The 17,840-nt window shown below is 48.3% G+C and overlaps 10 protein-coding genes across 10 annotated transcripts; 7 read left to right on the forward strand and 3 right to left on the reverse strand.

Annotated features, from left to right (window-relative positions):
- Positions 1 to 286: 286 nt before the first annotated feature.
- Positions 287 to 2,891, forward strand: FPOAC1_001350 (uncharacterized protein; the record flags this gene model as incomplete). Its single annotated transcript, XM_044845955.1, has 2 exons — positions 287 to 482; positions 544 to 2,891. The coding sequence occupies 2 exons, from the start codon at positions 287 to 289 to the stop codon at positions 2,889 to 2,891; spliced, it is 2,544 nt and encodes an 847-aa protein (XP_044711871.1).
- A 145-nt stretch (positions 2,892 to 3,036) lies between these two features.
- Positions 3,037 to 4,404, reverse strand: FPOAC1_001351 (uncharacterized protein; the record flags this gene model as incomplete). The annotated part of the gene is made up of 5 exons (XM_044845956.1): positions 3,037 to 3,664; positions 3,712 to 4,036; positions 4,087 to 4,189; positions 4,238 to 4,316; positions 4,373 to 4,404. The coding sequence occupies 5 exons, from the start codon at positions 4,402 to 4,404 to the stop codon at positions 3,037 to 3,039; spliced, it is 1,167 nt and encodes a 388-aa protein (XP_044711872.1).
- A 1,207-nt stretch (positions 4,405 to 5,611) lies between these two features.
- Positions 5,612 to 7,806, forward strand: FPOAC1_001352 (uncharacterized protein; the record flags this gene model as incomplete). Its single annotated transcript, XM_044845957.1, has 2 exons — positions 5,612 to 6,285; positions 6,333 to 7,806. 2 exons carry the CDS (start codon positions 5,612 to 5,614, stop codon positions 7,804 to 7,806), a joined length of 2,148 nt encoding a protein of 715 aa, XP_044711873.1.
- Positions 7,807 to 8,104: 298 nt separating this feature from the next.
- On the forward strand, positions 8,105 to 8,461 carry FPOAC1_001353 (uncharacterized protein; the record flags this gene model as incomplete). The annotated part of the gene is made up of 3 exons (XM_044845958.1): positions 8,105 to 8,185; positions 8,249 to 8,280; positions 8,338 to 8,461. The coding sequence occupies 3 exons, from the start codon at positions 8,105 to 8,107 to the stop codon at positions 8,459 to 8,461; spliced, it is 237 nt and encodes a 78-aa protein (XP_044711874.1).
- A 624-nt stretch (positions 8,462 to 9,085) lies between these two features.
- Positions 9,086 to 9,922, forward strand: FPOAC1_001354 (uncharacterized protein; the record flags this gene model as incomplete). The annotated part of the gene is made up of 1 exon (XM_044845959.1): positions 9,086 to 9,922. The coding sequence occupies one exon, from the start codon at positions 9,086 to 9,088 to the stop codon at positions 9,920 to 9,922; it is 837 nt and encodes a 278-aa protein (XP_044711875.1).
- A 282-nt stretch (positions 9,923 to 10,204) lies between these two features.
- On the forward strand, positions 10,205 to 11,038 carry FPOAC1_001355 (uncharacterized protein; the record flags this gene model as incomplete). Its single annotated transcript, XM_044845960.1, has 1 exon — positions 10,205 to 11,038. The coding sequence occupies one exon, from the start codon at positions 10,205 to 10,207 to the stop codon at positions 11,036 to 11,038; it is 834 nt and encodes a 277-aa protein (XP_044711876.1).
- Positions 11,039 to 11,452: 414 nt separating this feature from the next.
- Positions 11,453 to 12,959, forward strand: FPOAC1_001356 (uncharacterized protein; the record flags this gene model as incomplete). Its single annotated transcript, XM_044845961.1, has 3 exons — positions 11,453 to 11,538; positions 11,811 to 11,989; positions 12,757 to 12,959. The coding sequence occupies 3 exons, from the start codon at positions 11,453 to 11,455 to the stop codon at positions 12,957 to 12,959; spliced, it is 468 nt and encodes a 155-aa protein (XP_044711877.1).
- A 147-nt stretch (positions 12,960 to 13,106) lies between these two features.
- Positions 13,107 to 13,730, reverse strand: RPS28 (40S ribosomal protein S28; the record flags this gene model as incomplete). Its single annotated transcript, XM_044845962.1, has 5 exons — positions 13,107 to 13,168; positions 13,273 to 13,356; positions 13,464 to 13,533; positions 13,591 to 13,659; positions 13,713 to 13,730. 5 exons carry the CDS (start codon positions 13,728 to 13,730, stop codon positions 13,107 to 13,109), a joined length of 303 nt encoding a protein of 100 aa, XP_044711878.1.
- Positions 13,731 to 14,049: 319 nt separating this feature from the next.
- FPOAC1_001358 (uncharacterized protein) lies at positions 14,050 to 15,432 on the reverse strand (the record flags this gene model as incomplete). Its single annotated transcript, XM_044845963.1, has 3 exons — positions 14,050 to 15,225; positions 15,278 to 15,337; positions 15,394 to 15,432. 3 exons carry the CDS (start codon positions 15,430 to 15,432, stop codon positions 14,050 to 14,052), a joined length of 1,275 nt encoding a protein of 424 aa, XP_044711879.1.
- A 647-nt stretch (positions 15,433 to 16,079) lies between these two features.
- Positions 16,080 to 17,794, forward strand: FPOAC1_001359 (uncharacterized protein; the record flags this gene model as incomplete). Its single annotated transcript, XM_044845964.1, has 2 exons — positions 16,080 to 16,641; positions 16,689 to 17,794. The coding sequence occupies 2 exons, from the start codon at positions 16,080 to 16,082 to the stop codon at positions 17,792 to 17,794; spliced, it is 1,668 nt and encodes a 555-aa protein (XP_044711880.1).
- Between the last annotated feature and the right edge of the window lie 46 nt (positions 17,795 to 17,840).

Consider the following 17,840-nt stretch of genomic DNA (forward strand, 5'->3'; position numbering starts at 1 on the left):
GTCATACCTAGTAGGTACTAAGTGGGTGGGCAGCCAATACATATCCACGGTTAAGCTAAGGTATCCCAATCTACCTTACTTCAACCAACCTACCTGCCCGTTGTTACAATACCATGGTTTCTCCATGAGCGACACCCAAACTAGATCGACGTGACTTGGCAAATAGTCTACGTTGCAGCTTCGCCTCGCCTCGAATCTGAACTACGTATCTCCTCCCTCCATTCGTATCGACCGTCGATGATCCCTCTCCACATGTAGCGCCTCTACCCTCATTAGCATCAACAACATGGAGCGCGCTGCTTCTGGCCAGACGAGTCTCTTCCCAAGAGGACCGAACTTTACTCTCGACGACTTCTCCAACAAGGACTTTATAGTGCGTGACTTTGTCGACAGTCTCGCTGAAAGCGCCGTACCCTCGAACCGCCGATCTGGCAATGCGCAAGCGCCCTTCGACCCCAAACCCCTGATTCGAACATTTGAGAGTACGGCGGACACTCTTTGGGAGATCTATATATAGCCAATCATGCTGACTCAAAGTCTTAGATGCCCTTGATCAGCTCGGTTCCCTGGGAGCAGAGCTCCAGGAGAAGGAATCGGAGCTCATGTCGCACGTGCGCCGCGCAGAGGTAGCTCACGATTCAACTCTCGAAACACTAGGAGAGAAGCTCGACGAATCTATGCGGGCGTTCGAACAGCTAGACCTCTCTCTCAACCAGGAACATTCATACAAGAACGGAATCGGCATCAAGTCCCACGCACACGGCAACGTGGCGCTGCAGATCGGAGAGAAGCTCGAGGACTTGGACAAGAAACGAAGGAGAGCCAACGACGCCATATTCCTAATTCAGTGCTGGACAGAGGTTAGCGAAACGGGCAAACTATCAATGTTACAAGACGTCCAACGCCAAGCCGGTTCTGAACACAAGGTGCGATGCGCCATGATTGTTCGTCAACTCATGCGCATAAGTCAACGACTGGACCCGACATCATGGGGGCAGACAAACGGCCAGAGAAACGGCGGAATCACAAATGGCATTGTGGGCAACGTGAGACTACACAACACCAGAGAGGTATTGGAAAAGTTCTGCGAAACGCTCGAACAGGATCTTTTACAGCAGTTTGAAAACAGCAACAAGAAGGGCAACTACGGTGACATGATGGAATGTGCAAAGGTTCTCTACGACTTCAATGGGGGTGCCAGTGTGATTGCGACCTTTGTCAACCAGCATGCGTTCTTCTTGGACCGCGATCAACTTCTCGCCGATGAGGTTCAAGTGGACAGCGATACTTGGGAACAACTGGCAGATCCCGACTCAGAGCCACCGACGGTAGAGCCAAGCTTGCAAAACCTGCTTGACGAGATCAAGATTGTCATGCAGGATGAGTCCAACCAGATCAAGCTCATATTCCCATACTACGAAACAGTGCTCATCAAGTTCATTCAACGAATATTTCAGCAGTCAATCCAACAGAGGCTCGAAATGGTATTGGATGAAACTCTCAAAATCTCTTCACTGGCCTTCCTCAGAGCTCTGCACTCGTCAAGAACATATCTTGGAACGCTAGTCGAAGACTTGAAATCCCATGGGTTGACAGAGAACCCAGAGCCTTGCTCAGCTTCAATAGCCCACACCCTCGACCAGCAAATGGAAGAGCTTTTTGTACCATACATGATCGGCAACTCGTACATTGACCGAGAAAGAAAGAGTTTGGAAGAAATGTACAGCTCTCTGCTGTTCAAGTACAGTATATACCATTCGAGGAAGAAGAAGGCCCCTACTGGATTTATGGCATCGCTAGCCCAGCAGGGTACGCAGCTAATCGCGTCAGCAAAGGATGCCTACATCGAACGCCTCGACTCTTCAGAACTCACACCTACACAGAAGCGCATGATGTTGCGCGTTGCCGGCGTCCAAGATAAGGACAAGGACAACAAGAACGAAATCGAAGTTTCAGAAGAAGACGGTGCTTTGAGCGTAGCAAATGCCAAGCGCATGCTCAAGTGGTTGGCTGAGAGCGTTCAGCGTACACTTGAGCTCGGCTCCCAGACTGATACCCCCAAGGATGTGAATACCCTCCTCAACCTACTCCTGACAAGCCTGGGTCAAGTTTACATCGAGACAACCCTTGACGCTGCTATTGATCAGATTTCGGTGCAAGAAAACACGAAAACCGAGCCTGACCTATCGTACTTGCCAACGATTCATCCAGCTGTCACAATTACAAGTCTCATGGATAGATTCATCACAGTTGTCCTCATACGCCTTGCGGAATCAAACACAACAGTCAGACGGAGCATGGAGGCGCAGAAAAGGGTAGCCATTAGTAACATTGAAAAGAAGACAAACAACGTCATGAAGGGCACCATTGACGTTGTGTCCAACTGGGTGACCAAGTCACTTGCTGGCCAGAAGAAGCAGGATTTCCGGCCAAAAGAGGTTGATCTTGACTCACTTCAGACACAGACGTGTTTGAGTATCTGCACATTCCTGGCCCGCGTCCACCGTCTCGCTCGGGAAGCCATTGACGGACAAAACTCTGAGAAGTTCTTCACCGAGCTAGCACTGGTGCTTCTCAAGCTCCTCTTTGAGCATTTCAAGAAGTTCCAGGTCAACGCAACCGGCGGTCTCATGGTGACGCAGGATATCGCAAAGTATGTATCCACCATGCGAGAGTGGCCTATGACCAAGGAGGTCGGCTCTGCCGTCGAAATGCTCACCGAGATTGGCTCACTGTTTATTGTCGGGCCCGAAGCGCTCCGAGAAAAGACACGAACACTGGCGGCCACAGGCGTAAGGGGCAAGTTGTCCAGAGCAGATTTCAGAGCATTTGTACAGAGGCGTGATGACTCGGGAACGACAGGAATTCAGAGCGTGCTGAGTGGCCTCTGAGCGTTGATGTAAGAGGCGGATCGTGGGAAACTCTGTAGCAAGGATAGCAGAGAATGGGTTTTATAGTCATGAATGCATTGAATGAGATACCATGCTCTTGTCGTTCTGTAGGCCGGGTTTGTTGTAAGGCGTAACCGGGGGACAATCACAGGTCTCGCCTCATGCCACCAACTCTCCCAGTCTTCTCTTCAATCTTCTCGTCGAGAAAGTCGATAATCTCGCAAGTATTGGTCAACTTCATAATCTCAGCACGCTCCTTCTTTTCCAGAAGCGAGGTCTTGTCGGGGCCCATTCCAGGCGCTGTCATCTCCATGATGTGATGCTGGACCAACTTGAACGGCACAGGAGCCCGCGCCACTTTGCACATAAATGTCTCGACAGCTTCCCAGGGGCAAGCCGAATAGCCGGCGCAGATGGCGGGATTGGCAAGAAGGCCACGGGCAGACATGAAGCCTGAAAGATGAGTATTGCTGGGACGTGGCATGTTGACAGCAGAGTCTTTGTCGTTGAGAACCAGTTTGTCGATAGATGGAAGGGGGGCATCATTGTTGGTGGTGATGGTGGGCTGGAAGGGGAGGGTCGACAGGTCGAAGACGTCTCCTGAGAGGAGAATAGGAAGTATCTTTGAGTATTTCTCTGTTAGAATTTCGAGAGCCTCGGTCCTGATTGGGGTGGTTGATGGGGTCGATCTTGTTCGTGGGTGAATAGTGAGCCAGTCAATGTGGCGATTCTGGGGATGCCCTATCACAGTATCTATAAAATCCATAGTTTGTCTTGGTAAATTAGTGACAAATTTGTTTCGAGTAGAGGGGAGTCATACCTGAGGTCGTTGTGAATCCTGATTTTCACGCTTACACTTCGACCTTTGGGGTTGTCGATGTCCTTCTCGAGGCCGACACCCCATCCGTCACTTGCCAGGCGTTGCCTGGTCTCGACGACCATATCCCGAACCAACTCACGGTGGTTCATCAAAGCAGCGCCTAGCGTCTCAGCACAAGCCCAAGATTGGGGACATCCACAATTGAGATCAACACCCTGGCTAGAAGGAGCAACGAGTGCTGATGCGCGAGCAAGTTCCAGAGGTACATTTGCACCGAACTGCACAATAGTGGGTGGTTGGTTGGGTTGAGTAGAGAAGGTCCAGTCTAAGTGTATATGTTAGCTTCTAATTGAACCTGTTTATGGATTTACTCACCACTGTCTCTGGCAAAACCGCTACGGTTGAACTCCTTTGCGAGAATCATGGGGGACCAACAAAGATCAACTCCATATTTATGAACTGTTTGTCGAAAGGCAAGCTGTCGTAAATCAGAGATTTGTGCTTTGTATGGCAGACATTGACATACCTTTCCATACCGAACCATGGGCGCGAGAGCATATAAGAAACGATCTTGCTTCCTAGTGACATCAAAGATCTTGAGCGGACTCATTCGTTATGTTAGAAAATGGCATACCCTGGACTCTGTACAAGATGAACTTACTGGGCCGACTCGCCCTTTTCACCGATGGACATATTGTAAGGTAAGTTTCAATAAATCAATTTTATGGCCTTAGGAACCGCAAACAATTTTTAGGACCAACAATGAATCGAACAGCTTGGTTAGGTAGGTAGATTTGTCTGGGAAGAGGTTTTTTGTGCAAGTCGTCAGCACGTGATCAGATTGTCTTAACAAGATGGACGAGAATACATGTTTTCCATCAAGGTCGCCAGTATCTACCAACCTACCTAACGTAGGCGCACAGGAAGCCTATATAGTTTTCCCATGATACGGAGTGTTTAACTCATTAGCCAAGGATGTACGGCTATTTCTATATATTCAAGTTAAATTATCAGGTTATCTGGGCTTTTAATCTATAGGTAGGTAGGTATCTTAATTGGATGTACTGGTGAGTGGGTTCGTTCAACGCCCTGTTACCTAGACTAGACTGTATGGAATCGATATTTATATTGTCGTGGTAGGTACTACCCAATGGAATGTAAATCCCCCTTGGTATTCTATTCTTGTTGTTTGATCCTTCTTAGGCTACAATAATCCCTTCTAGACCACGCGCACTCCCAAGGACACGCTAGAAGCTTCAGCTGAACCTCGGTCTTGTTCCTAATGGTCACTTTACTATCAATATGTACCATACCAGTGCCACTTCGCCCACCTTTGCAGCAACACTCGAGAAGTGACCAGGGATATGTGTGCGTGCTACAGCATAGGACGTTTTATTGGTCGGCCATACGTATTCAACAGGACCATGCACTATCTCAAAGCATTCCAGGGCGCGATAGCTTCGCTTCAGCATCGCCTCTAGGGCTGACTCTAGCTTTTGAAAAATGCCTAGTTGAGCTAGTAAAGGCAACAACTTGGTCATATCATTTCCCAGAGTGACCTCTCGTTTGCACTTAAACTCAGAGCTCGATGCCCATGCTACTTCTCATGTACCTCTTACACAGCCCGTCTCAGCCAGCCAAAGCAGGACGGGCCTGTCGACTTATTGTATCTTTAGGCTTTAACTAACGAGCTCCCATACCTGACGGGGCGGAGGCACTCTTCCGTTCGCCTTGTTCGTTATATATATACCACGGCTCCTTATAGTATATATGTATAATCGAGTCGTTCAAAGTCCCTGACCATATATTTATTTTGTTTCCTTGTCAACGATTAACTGCTCGCTACACTTATTGGTCACTCAAAAGGGGAAACGTCGTCTCGGAAAATATAGCGAGAGGCATGACTGGCTTGAGCCGAGATCAGCCCCTCATGCCTGGCGCTTTCGGACCTGAGGATTACATTGATTTTTACGAGAAGCCTCTCGAAATTCTTGACAATCCAGAGTCTGCTGGGAATAATGGGAAACCGCGAACTACCTGGTCCACTAAGAACTTACCAATCCCTGACGAAGTTGACTTTGATTTTGACTTTGACTGGCGCACATACGATCCGCCTGGTGCATTGAGGCGGGCTCCCAATATAACGTCCCAGGTTCTTCTCGATATACTGCAGTCATCAGTCGAGAACGTGAAAGCAAGGAATGTAGAAGAGGACCGCCAGAGAAAAGAAGCCGAGGCTCAACGACACCTTCAAGAGAATGAAAAGGGCAAGAACAAAGAACCGTACCTGCCCATCATCATTCCTGTTGAGAAACCTGTCCAAGATGATACAAGAAGAGATACCCCCGAGATTAAACCTGTTATACACATGACAACCTTTGGCCGCAGCGTCACTGCTACAAAGACCGAGGCCAAGGCAAACAAGACACGTCTTGTTTCACTTCGCCGGTTTTTCCAGCGCAGTAACGAAAGGGGTGAAAGTAGTGCGACAGGCGCGGTCCTGAGGGTTCTACAAGAAGAAGCTGGCAAGGAGAGTGTCACTCGTTTGACCAAGTCCGATACCGTCGAAGAAGTGTAGGTCTTGGCAGTCACCATTGATTTCCCTCACTAATGAGTGGCAGTGAATGTGTGTCGTGTCTTGACGACTTTCACCCCAAGGATGTCATAAAAGTGCCTTGTCATAACTACTGCCACGATTGCTTTGTGCGCCTGGTTTCCGCTGCATGTCAGAATGAGCAGCAGTGGCCACCTAAATGTTGTTTAAATGAGATCCCCATCAAAACTGTCCTTCGGTTCATTCCGTCCAACTTGAAGAAAACGTTTGAGGAACGGTCCAAGGAGTGGGAACTCCCAGTCAGCGAACGAGTCTATTGCAGCGAACCTAACTGCAGTCTCTGGATAAAGCCTAAACGAATCGACCAAAGCAGGCGTAGAGGTGTTTGCGATCGATCTCACCTGACGTGCACATTATGCCGAGGACCGGCTCATGGGGAAGAAGAGTGCCCTCAAGATGTTGATATGAACCTTACGAACCAACTAGCCGAAGACGAAGGGTGGAAAAGGTGTTCGAAATGTCATGCTTTGGTCGAACATAGAGAGGCCTGTCAGCATATGACTTGTCGATGCGGAAACCAGTTCTGCTATGTCTGTGAGAGACGCTGGCGCACTTGTGAATGCACAATGGAGCACCTTCAAGCAGTCAAAGACGGAGCTACTGCCCGACGAGAAGAAAGGCGAACCAACGAACTAGCGGAGACTGAGGAAATACGGCAAGCTCTTCTGCAGATAGAAGAGTTTGAGCGTGAAGAAGCTCTCAAGGCCGAACTGTTACGACAGGAACAGGAACGTTTAGAAGAGGAACGCCGACAGCGGGAGCTCGAAGAGAGAGTTCTACAGGAAAGTATTCGTCGCAGGGATATTGAAACCAAGTACCAAGAGTTGCGGGTTCTACTCGACCAACTACATGAGCTGCAGCAAGTATTGCTCGAAGTCGACCAGGAAAAGGAGGGTGAGAATATGGTCATCAGCATCGGATCCGCGAAAAACTCTTTGGAAAAGAAGCACGAATCAGAACGGTCAGAGTTAAAGACTACTATATTGGAAAAGATGGCTGAGAAGGAAGACGCTTTGAAGAAAGATTTCCAAATTCGAGCAGCTCAAGAGAATGATCTCGAACAGGCCTACCATGAGCGGCTCAAAGTGTATTGGAAGGACAGAAAAGACGGGGATCAAGAGATAGAAAATGCGATGCTGGATTTGAGAAAGCGCATGGACCAGAAACAGTATGCCTGGCAGAAGTGGAAGGCTGAGCAGCTCAAGGACTTGGAGCTCAAACTCCAAGATAACAGTTGCTATAGAGAGGAGCTCATGTACAGCGCCAAACACAGACTGGACGATTCTTGCAAGGAGAAGGAGAGAGAGACGGTGAGACGTATGGCAGCTGAGAACAAGTGGCTCGAAGCTGTTGTATTGGAGAGGGAGAAACTCCTCAGTGAGTGGGAGTATGAGGAGGTTGAAGGCGATGCTGACAGTATATTCACGCCAGAGTCAGATGGTTCTGGGGATGGGCACTATATTGTTGAATCTACGTTGTAGAGATGATGGAACAAGGGATAAATATGATGATAAACTAGAATAGGTACAATATGACGTTTCTTAGATTTCCATGGTTTTGTATGGGAGAGTCAGTTCTGGTGTTGTTGAATGCTTCCGAGGTGACTTGTCCCCACAACATGAATAGAGGCTCCCAGGGCTCCATATTTTTATATTCTACCTACAGGTAGGTAGTCTAGGTACTGAAGTTGATCAATTACATCAACACTCATTTTGATTAGTATTCAACCTTCAATTACTCACTCACTCACTTTTATTACCTTGAGCCAGTCAAGTCATAATGGCTCGCCTCTCGGGACTTCAAAAGGAGGTTCTTGCCCTCTACCGCAATTGTCTCAGAGAGACGCGAAAGAAGCCACAGGTATGAATGGATGCCGAGGTTGTTCACTTATAATTGTTTGTGACTGACACTGAAACTGTCAAGGCTACTCGACCACACTTTGAGAGCTTTGCGAGGTTCGTTGCTTCAAACGTATATTAGCATTTAGCATTTTCTAATGTTCCATGGTATAGAAATGAGTTTGCTCGAAACTTGAGCATTGACAAAAGAGATTTTGCCGCCATTGAGTTCCTCTTGCGGAAGGGACGACGCCAACTTGAAGTCTACGGATCACCCGGTATCAAGGATATTAAATAAACGACATCATCCCTTTCCTTCTACAGTTCTTTCAACTTGAACGGCAAGAATCATGTCTGCAATATACCCCAAAGGAAGGGACCTTTCGCAAAGCAAGTTCTCGGAATACCACGGACTCAGCAAACTCTCTCATCTCCATCTCCATCATCGCCATTCCTTTCCATTCCATTCCATTGTATTATGACTCCACAATCAACTTTTCATCATCATCTTCTTCTTCGTCTTTGTATCACCAAAAGCTATTTGGGAACCGTATAGCTTGTATATCGCAGAATGGTCACATCATCGTCTAAACTTGCTTCTAATCCTCCCTCCCTTACCAAAACACGTCCACCTCACTCTGTCAGTGATAACTCAGGACGTCGCGGGCGAATCATCTTTCTACCACGACGGCATGTACGCGTACGCCATCAAAAATCCACAAGTCAACGTCACGGTCGACATCGATTTTCTTCGCCGGTTCATATCGCATCGTATTCAAGCTCATCGGATGGATCACCTGGAGCTACTGAAAGACCTTCAACAGGCGATCCTGTGATCCAGAACCAAACTCGGCTGGGCTATGATACACAGTTTAAACCTGGAATATTTTCCAGCCCTGGCCATACCTCAGAAGCCAGCCCGATGATCACGAATAACAGACAAAAGCCTGTCAGTCCACTGCACATGTCTGAGATGGATGTTTTAACACTCCCAAAAAGAGTATCGTCCTCATCCCTCAGAGACCATCCCAAAACGACAGACACGCATAAATATGTGACACCTTCGCGAGTCCCCGGCACAGATGTCTTTGGGGTTACTTCTACAACAAAAAACGACCCCGGCCTGAACAATGAACTCGTGGAAGCTATTTCGAGAAATATCGCACAACAACTGCACTTGCTAACGATCAAGGATGAATCCCCACGGGCAAAGCACAACCAAAAGGAAGCGGCACAACCAGTATCAGATAGCCCTGAAAATGAGTCAAGGACTACAAGTCAAAGAGAAGCACTTGATCATTTCACTCAAGAGCTTCAACAATATGCTGAGCAGTCCGGCGCCAAAGGAAAGCTGCCAATCTTAACCCCAACACCGCCTAGGTCTGGCACGAGCCTCCGGACCATATCTGCACTTCTCCCTTTCCGTTCTGAATTCAAGGCTGCTGGGCTAGCTATTACTTCAGAGGATCAAGCAAACCAGCAATTCTACCCTGGTGCTCTTAAATATCGAGCTAAGACAACCCCAAACTTGAAGTCACTCTCCAAGCAACCGCATCTTGGCCAAGTGGATAGTGCCACCCGATGTCCAAGCTCGAGTACAGAGATTCCTTTTCCCGCTGCCGAAGACATGGACGAATGGAGATATGCATTGGTCGATAATGACGATCGCTCACGAAAGAGAACTACAGCTGCAGACCAAGCACTTAGTACTCGCTGCACTTCATGCCAATCTGGGAATTTGTGCCATTGTAGTGGCTAGAATTGCCTTCAACTTGCACAGAAACCAAGGCCACTGTATTCTAACCCCCCCGAGAAGAAGTTGCTGACTGGGCCTACATCAAAAGTTCCCCGAACCCATATGCATTCTTTTCCCGAGTGGCCTAACATGGTATCCCCGGAGAAAAGAAATTCGTGTCAGCGAGGGAATCACAACAAACAGACAGCAAAATCTTATTCGCAGTATCCTCAAACCAGAAGGAAACAGAGACAAACCACAACAGCTTTCTTTCCAAGTTCAAAGACGCCCGCTGGTCGCTCGAGTATGTCGAAAAGATCAACTGTTCCGCATGGTGCTGGTCCATCCTTGAATAATCATCAATCTCGTATAGAAAGTGACACTGGCACACACGTATCACGAGTAACCAAAGTCAGCCAAGGCCAGAGCCCAGGCACCAGATCAGTTAGACCATCAGTTAGACCATCAAAAAGCCTTAACCAGTCCGATTTAGCACCCAATACTCTGAGACACTCCCATAGCCTGAGCGCCGACATAGTTGTCCCTCAACGCGTACAGTCGGCCAACCGATACGAAAAACCTTTACCAGAGCCACCTCAACCTGGATCGACAACAAGCTCCGTGGGAGAAGAATGCAGGCTGTCTACTGAGGCTGATACCTTGCCATCCACACCAGAGAAGCACCCCCGCGACAAAGGCCAGGGAAACGCACCACAGGATAAAGAGGACAATCACTACAATTCTTCGATTTCACCCAATCACGTCACCGTTTGTTCAAGGGGGTTTTCCGGACACAAGATCGGCCGGCCAAACGTGCCAAAAAGAATGTCATCCATTCGAAGCCTTCAAAAGAAAACTCGAGAATATGACCAAGGAGAAATTCTAGACCGAGATGTGCTAAGAGGTTTACATATCGCAGCTTCAGCAGCTTGCAATGAGCAAATCGATGCCTTCATACGCGAGAAGACTGGTCTGCACATCCGGCGGTTCTTATCTGACCTCATGCCCCTTGAGAGTCTGGGCAATAATCCGGCTCGGGATGTAAAAGAGAGAAGAGCCAAAAGAAGGAAAGCAGAAATTAGAGAGGTGAAACGGCGAGTAAGGAGGTCTCGACAGGCACGAGGACAAGCCATGCTCTGATGGATACAGCATACAATAAACACATGGTGATTGATGTATGATTAACATGGCCACTATTTGTTTACCTGGATGCGTTACATGCATTACTGAAATTGTCGCTCGAAGGATGGGGTTCCGGGATTTGTATGAACAAGAGCCCAGCTTCGAATGCCATGGTGGGCCAATAACGAGTTTGTATGAGCTATTGTTGGTGTGTGGCTGTAGGGGGGTCGATGTACGATGAATGATGTTCCCCGCTCAGCTTCATTCTCGTCTCCGATGATGGCCAATCCGTCTGTCAACTTAAATCACCATTGTGCTCGTATTGAAATTTCCTGTAATAATTTTCATTCTGGTACGCGACAATGAATGCTTTGTGGCTTTCTCACGATGATATCCAGACATCCCGAGCCAACTTTACTTCACACAGGAACTATGATCACAAACATTTACAACGATGCTGGAAACATCAAACGTGCAAAGGTTGCCTTGCGACTTCGCAGTGCAGCTGGTGTCCTTTTGTACGACTCCCAATGCTTTAGAATACGACAGCCCAAACGTAACATACTCGATCTAATCAAGTAACAGACATGGTCCTGTGTGCCCAATACGAACAAGATTCCACTGCTCGCTCCAGCATATGATGAGCACGTCTGTCCACACTGGGCAGAGCGATGGGAACTTCGGTCACGACCTCTAGGGTGTCAAGTTTCATCAATAACGAGCCTCACAACCATTATTACAATCGTATCAACTTTGACCTTCGTTCTGCTCATGGTCTTACTTGTGTTAGCCGCTCGCTGGTTCCGGCGTTATCACAAGAAGAATTCTGGCTGGTGGAGATTACAGAACCATTACTGGAACAGGGCATCGACACAACATGGAGAGCGCGAACCGTTGTTACCAGAACATCGGCCGGACAACGGAGGTCCCTAGGAGAAGACCTCGACAATGCGGCTACGAGATACAAAAGTCACAATTGGACCGCTGAGCGATTTTTCGACTGGCACTCGATATCCGTTAACCAGAGCTGACGGGAGGGATAATTGCCACTTCATCTGCTTCGCGGATCATCGTGTCTTCTGCCCCCTCCTCACTGGCCAAATCTACATAATCGAGGTTGACAGTAACAAGGCACGAGTCAAGGATCTTTGCTTTAATGCCAGGATATCTGTTCTCGAGCTCGGCGAAGAGCTTGCTGAGCGGCATAGTGGCTGGCAGAGCTTCATGGTCTTTGCCAGTGAAGGAGCTCGCATTGGCAAAGAAAAGGACGTTGAAATGTCCGACCGGAGGTTTGGGTACTGACATTACGAGTAGTAGACCTAGGAGATTCTTTTTCGTATGTTAGCCAGCTGGCCTGAGGAGAAGATGCGGCGACAAGTGTGAGTGAGGATTTTGGGTCAGAGATCTTGGTGATAAAAAGGTACATCAATGTATGTTTCAGGTAATACATGCTAAAAAAGCATCATTCCCAATGCGCGTGTGTAAAGCAAATAGTAGTGTTGACTTACCAATAGAGGTGCTGAAGCTTTGAAAAATCTTGTGCGATGTTGGAAAGTTGAAGAATTAAAGATTTCCTCTGGCCGCCCCGCCCAATTTGAGGTTGGAAAATTGCACGTGACCGGATACTCACGATTCGAAGCGAGGTTAGTTATGGAGAACAGTCTGTCATTGAAAAGAGGCATGAATTCTCCTGTTGCTAGGTCAATATCGAAACCGGGGTCATTGAATTATCGTAGCACGTGTTGACTGCATATCCTCCCCCCAATCCGTTTTCTTGTCTGAGCTCCGAGAGGGCGCGAGACGTGCGTTTGATGAGGAGAAAGAGGAAGCCATGCGCGAGAGGAACAATAATAAATTTCACTTTTCGTCGGATTCCAATGCTGCATGCAGAAGAAGAACTGTTCTGGAATTTTTCGTTATCCCAGACCCGTCCGTGTGACTCCTCTAACAAATGAAACTGGAGTGCCAAAAGGGTAATGTGCAGCTCCAGGTCAATGTCCCAATACAAGGCGCGCACGCCTCAACATGCATAGACCATCCGTCGTTGACCATCTTCCAAGAACCCCATGCTCCCCAGAATGCACATTTATCGTAGTCGTCGGGCCTCACGCTCGGACTCGAGGAGGCAAAGGATGTCGTCCTCACGGACTGTAACGGTCACAAGTCAGCATTCGCAATTCTTGATTATTCTTACTCTTGACCCCTCCTATGGGGCTCCATAACGAGGGGGATTTTTCGAGAATTGATCGTACCTGGGCCCTTGACGTTTCGGATGATGGATCGGGTCTGGTCGTCCATGAATTCAACGCGGACCTGGGTGACACCACCACGGGAACCTATCCAACCGAGTCAGAAATTTATTCAATCACTCCGTCGCTTGATGGCGAAATTTTTGATATTTCGCTCCGTCCATATCAATTTCGTGGGGAGTGTAAAAACGCACCGGTTCGGCCGAGGACTCGGGTGACCTTGACGAGCTTGACGGGCTGCTTGGAGGCGTCCATTGTTGCGACCTGAAGGATGGTAAGCTGGATGGTAAAATGCGCGTTGGATCGGGAGTATCGCCGTACTGTAGGGAAATTGGTGGATTGGGCGGTGGTCGCGGGCGTGAGCTGTAGATTGACGCTTGTTTGGGACAACTTTTTTGGTGAGAACGTCAGGGTTTCGTGCGCCAAAGCCCTTACCCACTAACTAGCAGCCGAAGGCGCATGGTTTGGGCTCGGAGTCGGATTATCTGATGAGCCGCCTGGCTCAGCCATGTGGCAGTGCATCGTGGCGTCATGGGCCATCATGAGTTCAAACGGAACCTAGATAAACAGAAGTGGACTTGCTCCATAAACTCACAGTCTACAATGTCTATATGTAGGTACATAAGCTATGAGACTTTGAGGAACACCCATATCAATGTCTATATGTACATAAACAAGTCGAGTATGTTTTGAGGAGGGCTTTATACATTATGCGTGTAGAACAACAAAATTCCATAACGACTCGGTTTTTGCTAGGGTATCTGACCAACACATCATCAATCATAAATCCTCCATTCTCTCCTCAAGGTCCTTGACCCATTCCTCCATGACTTGTTTATTATTCTCAATGGAAACGTTTCCTTCCTTTATGGCAGTCTCTATCTTCACAAGACCTTCATTCCACTGCTTCAATTCTGCAGCCATCTCTGCCTGCTGCTTCTCGATGCGGGTCAATGTGTCACTCGCAGTCGCAGCGTCTGCATGAATAGCCCTGAGTGATCGTAGCCGGTCCAGGAGAGGCGGGAGTATAGGTGTAAGGTTCTCAATTGTAGGAAGAATTCCGTAGAGGGCATTGATCTTTGCTTCCTGTTCGGACTCTTCGGTTTGAGCCGCGGAGCCGTTGCGGCCGAGCTCTTCTCTCAGAGATTTTGCTTTCTCCCTAGAGTCATTGAGTTTGTCTTGCTCCTGAGCCAGCGTTCGTACTCGCCGGCTGATGGCATCCAAGTTTGCGGTAGAAGCCTCCGACAGTGTTGAGATTTGCTTGTTCATAGAATCTAAAGTCGGTAGGATAGCACGAGGGAGGCCATTGGCATCAGCCTCTGGCATCAATGAAGCGTTGATTCCCAAGCCTTTTTCCAGCATCAATAATCGGCGGTCAAAATCAGCAGCCTTGGCCAAAGCATGGCTTTGTTCATATGTTGGTGCGTATGTCACCGTGTAAGTTGCATCATCTCCTGATGCCATTTCTGGTTTCTCTTCCGCACTTGAAGATTTGATCGGTTTTGGCATTCGGACTGAGGTTGGATGGCCTGTAGGCTTCGAGATCTCCTCCAACACTTGGCTAAGGGAAGCCAACCTATCGTCGCCAGCTGTCTCGTCGGTGTCTTCCTGCGCCTGAGACTCGGCCTTTCGCCTCGCATATTCATTCTTGGCTTCTTCTACTTCGCGCTTCAAGCGAGCAATCCGTCGTTCCAGGCTTTCGTCATCGTCATCGTCGGAGAGGTCGCCAAGTTCTTGAGTTCCGTCATGCAGTATGCGCTGTCTACGACTGGAGGCCTTGTACGATTTGCGTTTCCCATCAACTCGGTCTGAGAAGTCCACTCCGTTCGCATCGACGTTCGTAGGAAGAAAACGAGAGCGAGCTTCGTCTATGCGCAAACGAGACCTGGAGATGCCAGGTGTCTCGTCCTCTACATCGTAGAACTCATCGTCCGAGTGGGTTCGAGCAGCGGTCGTCTGTGGGCTGAATAAGTAAGGTTGTGGCGTATCCAGGTCATATGAAGCTTACAGGAACCGTTGAGTTATCGTCTGTGAGTTCAGGAGTTTCGTAGATGTCTGGAGCGGAATCCTAGAGAGGTAGTTAGCATTGGATGTTTGGCTTTATTGTAGCTGCAGCAGACTCACCAGATCTGGCAAAGCTGCGTACTTCCGGTTGAGGGCCATCGTGACTACCGCCGGAAGGTATTAACTTTCGAATTTGCGGGCAAACGGACTGTGTTTCCAAAGCTAACTCAAAGCTCAGAAGTTCGTCGTGAGGCTCAAGGTTGAGAGCGACATGGTTCAGACAACAACTCCAGTGGTCGGTAGGTGTCCCTTTTCGGCTTCCGAGCACTAAAGCACTGACCATGAATGGGCTATCTGAAGCGCTAATATTGGACGGCATGCCCCTTTGGGCGCTAGAGTTTGTGTTTCAGTGGTTGGGGATAGGCTACCTACAGGGCGGGGTCAAATTTGGCAGGAGCTCGCCCGGGCGCGTTTGTTAAAGCAGGCGTGCCTGCCTACGCGTAAATTCGCTGCAACCCTTGTTTGCAAGTGAGCGAATCTCTCACTAACAGCCCACGAAATCAACAACCAAACATTGATGAGGGTATTCTTCGAGTGATCGCTTCATCAGTCACTTTCTTTATACTCCTTTCGCTTCTTGTCTATAGCCAGTCTCTTGCATGGAGCTGTTCTAATGCCTCTCCCTTTACGAACAGATTGCGACTCAAAATTTGGGACATAGCATCCCTATCGATCTATCTTGTTTTCGTATCACAAGATAAGCAGGGGAAAACTTACAATAAGCCATGAATCATAGGATAGTAGGAATGAGCAAACGCTCAAAACCCGCGACACTTCTCAGCACATTCCATGTCAATAAACAACAAAAGCAAAAGCTCGAGCAGGAGCTTGAAGATGTCACTGCTCCTCCAATGTCCTCCGGGGACGAGGACGATGTCGAGGACAAAGAGGAAACGCCACCAGTCGCAGATTTGAAGTTGAGATCAAACCGTGCCAAGAAAGATACAATTTCTGACTCAGATGATTCTGGACGAGAAAGATCAAATCGAGGGAATATTAAGCGCACGAACTTCCCTAGTTCGAATGCTGGCAAGTCTCGAGAGAAGACAACACGAGGGACAAAAAAGCAAGAGAGTGAGCAATCGGCGACCGAGGATACCGAAGAAACATCCTCTTCAAGCTCCAAACGAAGGAGGGTGGTTTCCGAGTCTGGAGACGACCCAGCAGGTCACTTCCAGGATAAACGAGGATTTACCAAGTCTTCGAATTCTAAAATAAAATATGGCTATTTCAGATCTGGCAAGGGGTCACAGGCTTCAAGAGGATCGCAAGCATCTCGTGGCTCACAAGATTCACAAGCGAAGAAAGGTTTGTTACGTTGCCATATTCGTGTCCTCGCGTTAACTTGTTGGCAGGTAAAGGAAATGAGAGAGAACGCAAAACCCTGACAGAACAAAATGAGGGTGACGACTTTCTTGATAGCCCCCCAAACAAGGGTAAAGCAACGTTCAAGACTGTTCCAAGAGGGTCTGTCACTCCCCCAAAGCTAGAATCAAAAAAGCGCAAATTGACTATACCTGTGGATGACCTAGGGTCTCCAGAGAAGAAAGTCAGATCGGCCATGATTTCACCAAGCCGTGAAAATTCATGTTCTAGCCAAGACAAGAAAGCAGGTTCTATTAGCACTTCACAAGAGTCAAGTTCCCGTCGGAGGGGCGTCCTCCAAGTGCCTGATATGGTCAAAAATAAAAAATCGAAAAAGAAGGAGCGTTCTCCTACGCCCGAGTATAAGCCTGCGACATTCATTAATCCGGTTGACATTGATTCGGATCTCAATTTAGGTGGCAATGCCGATAGTGTCTCATCGCCCATCTTGTCGGATCTGGATCAACTCAGCGACACGGAATCCAATGAGATACCACCTGAAGACGAGAAAAGCCTTGAAGGAAGAATGGCTAATTGTCCATGGTGTGGCGACGCTGTTTCGGAACAATCCCTCAAGGAGTACTCTCAAGGCAAGAGATTGAATGTGCGGATGCAGACAAGGTTCTGTGCAAAGCACAAGAAGGAAACGGCTATGGATACATGGCGCGAGAGAGGCTATCCACACATCGACTGGGACCGATTTGAGAAACGGCTCGAAAACCATCAGCAATACTTAGCCAAGATTGTCGACGGCAAAGAGTCCCATTACCGCAATACGCTTGCTGAAAAGATCCAGACAGGACAGGCCAGGTCCCTCAAGAAAGAAGGAGACTTGAACCCAGGCTATTATGGTCCACGAGGTTGCAAAGTCATGTGCGACTACCTCGTAGAGGAATTTGGCGAGTCATTGAAAGACAATGCTACAAAGGATCGTGTCATTGCCGGGCGTGGTTCGGCAGCTTTCATTCAATCCGTCTTGGTTGCTGAACTCGCCGTGCAGTTGATAATGGAGGACATGAATGTGAATGCCCGTGAGGCCCGAGAGATTATGGAAGAGAGCAAGACTCTAGGCGAGTTGCTACACGAAGAAATATGATAGTATTTTGGAAGCGGAACACCAACTGGCTGTCCATGGATTTAGC

Source organism: Fusarium poae, chromosome 1, assembly GCF_019609905.1.
Source record: "Fusarium poae strain DAOMC 252244 chromosome 1, whole genome shotgun sequence".
In the NCBI taxonomy this organism is placed as follows: Eukaryota; Fungi; Ascomycota; class Sordariomycetes; order Hypocreales; family Nectriaceae; genus Fusarium; species Fusarium poae.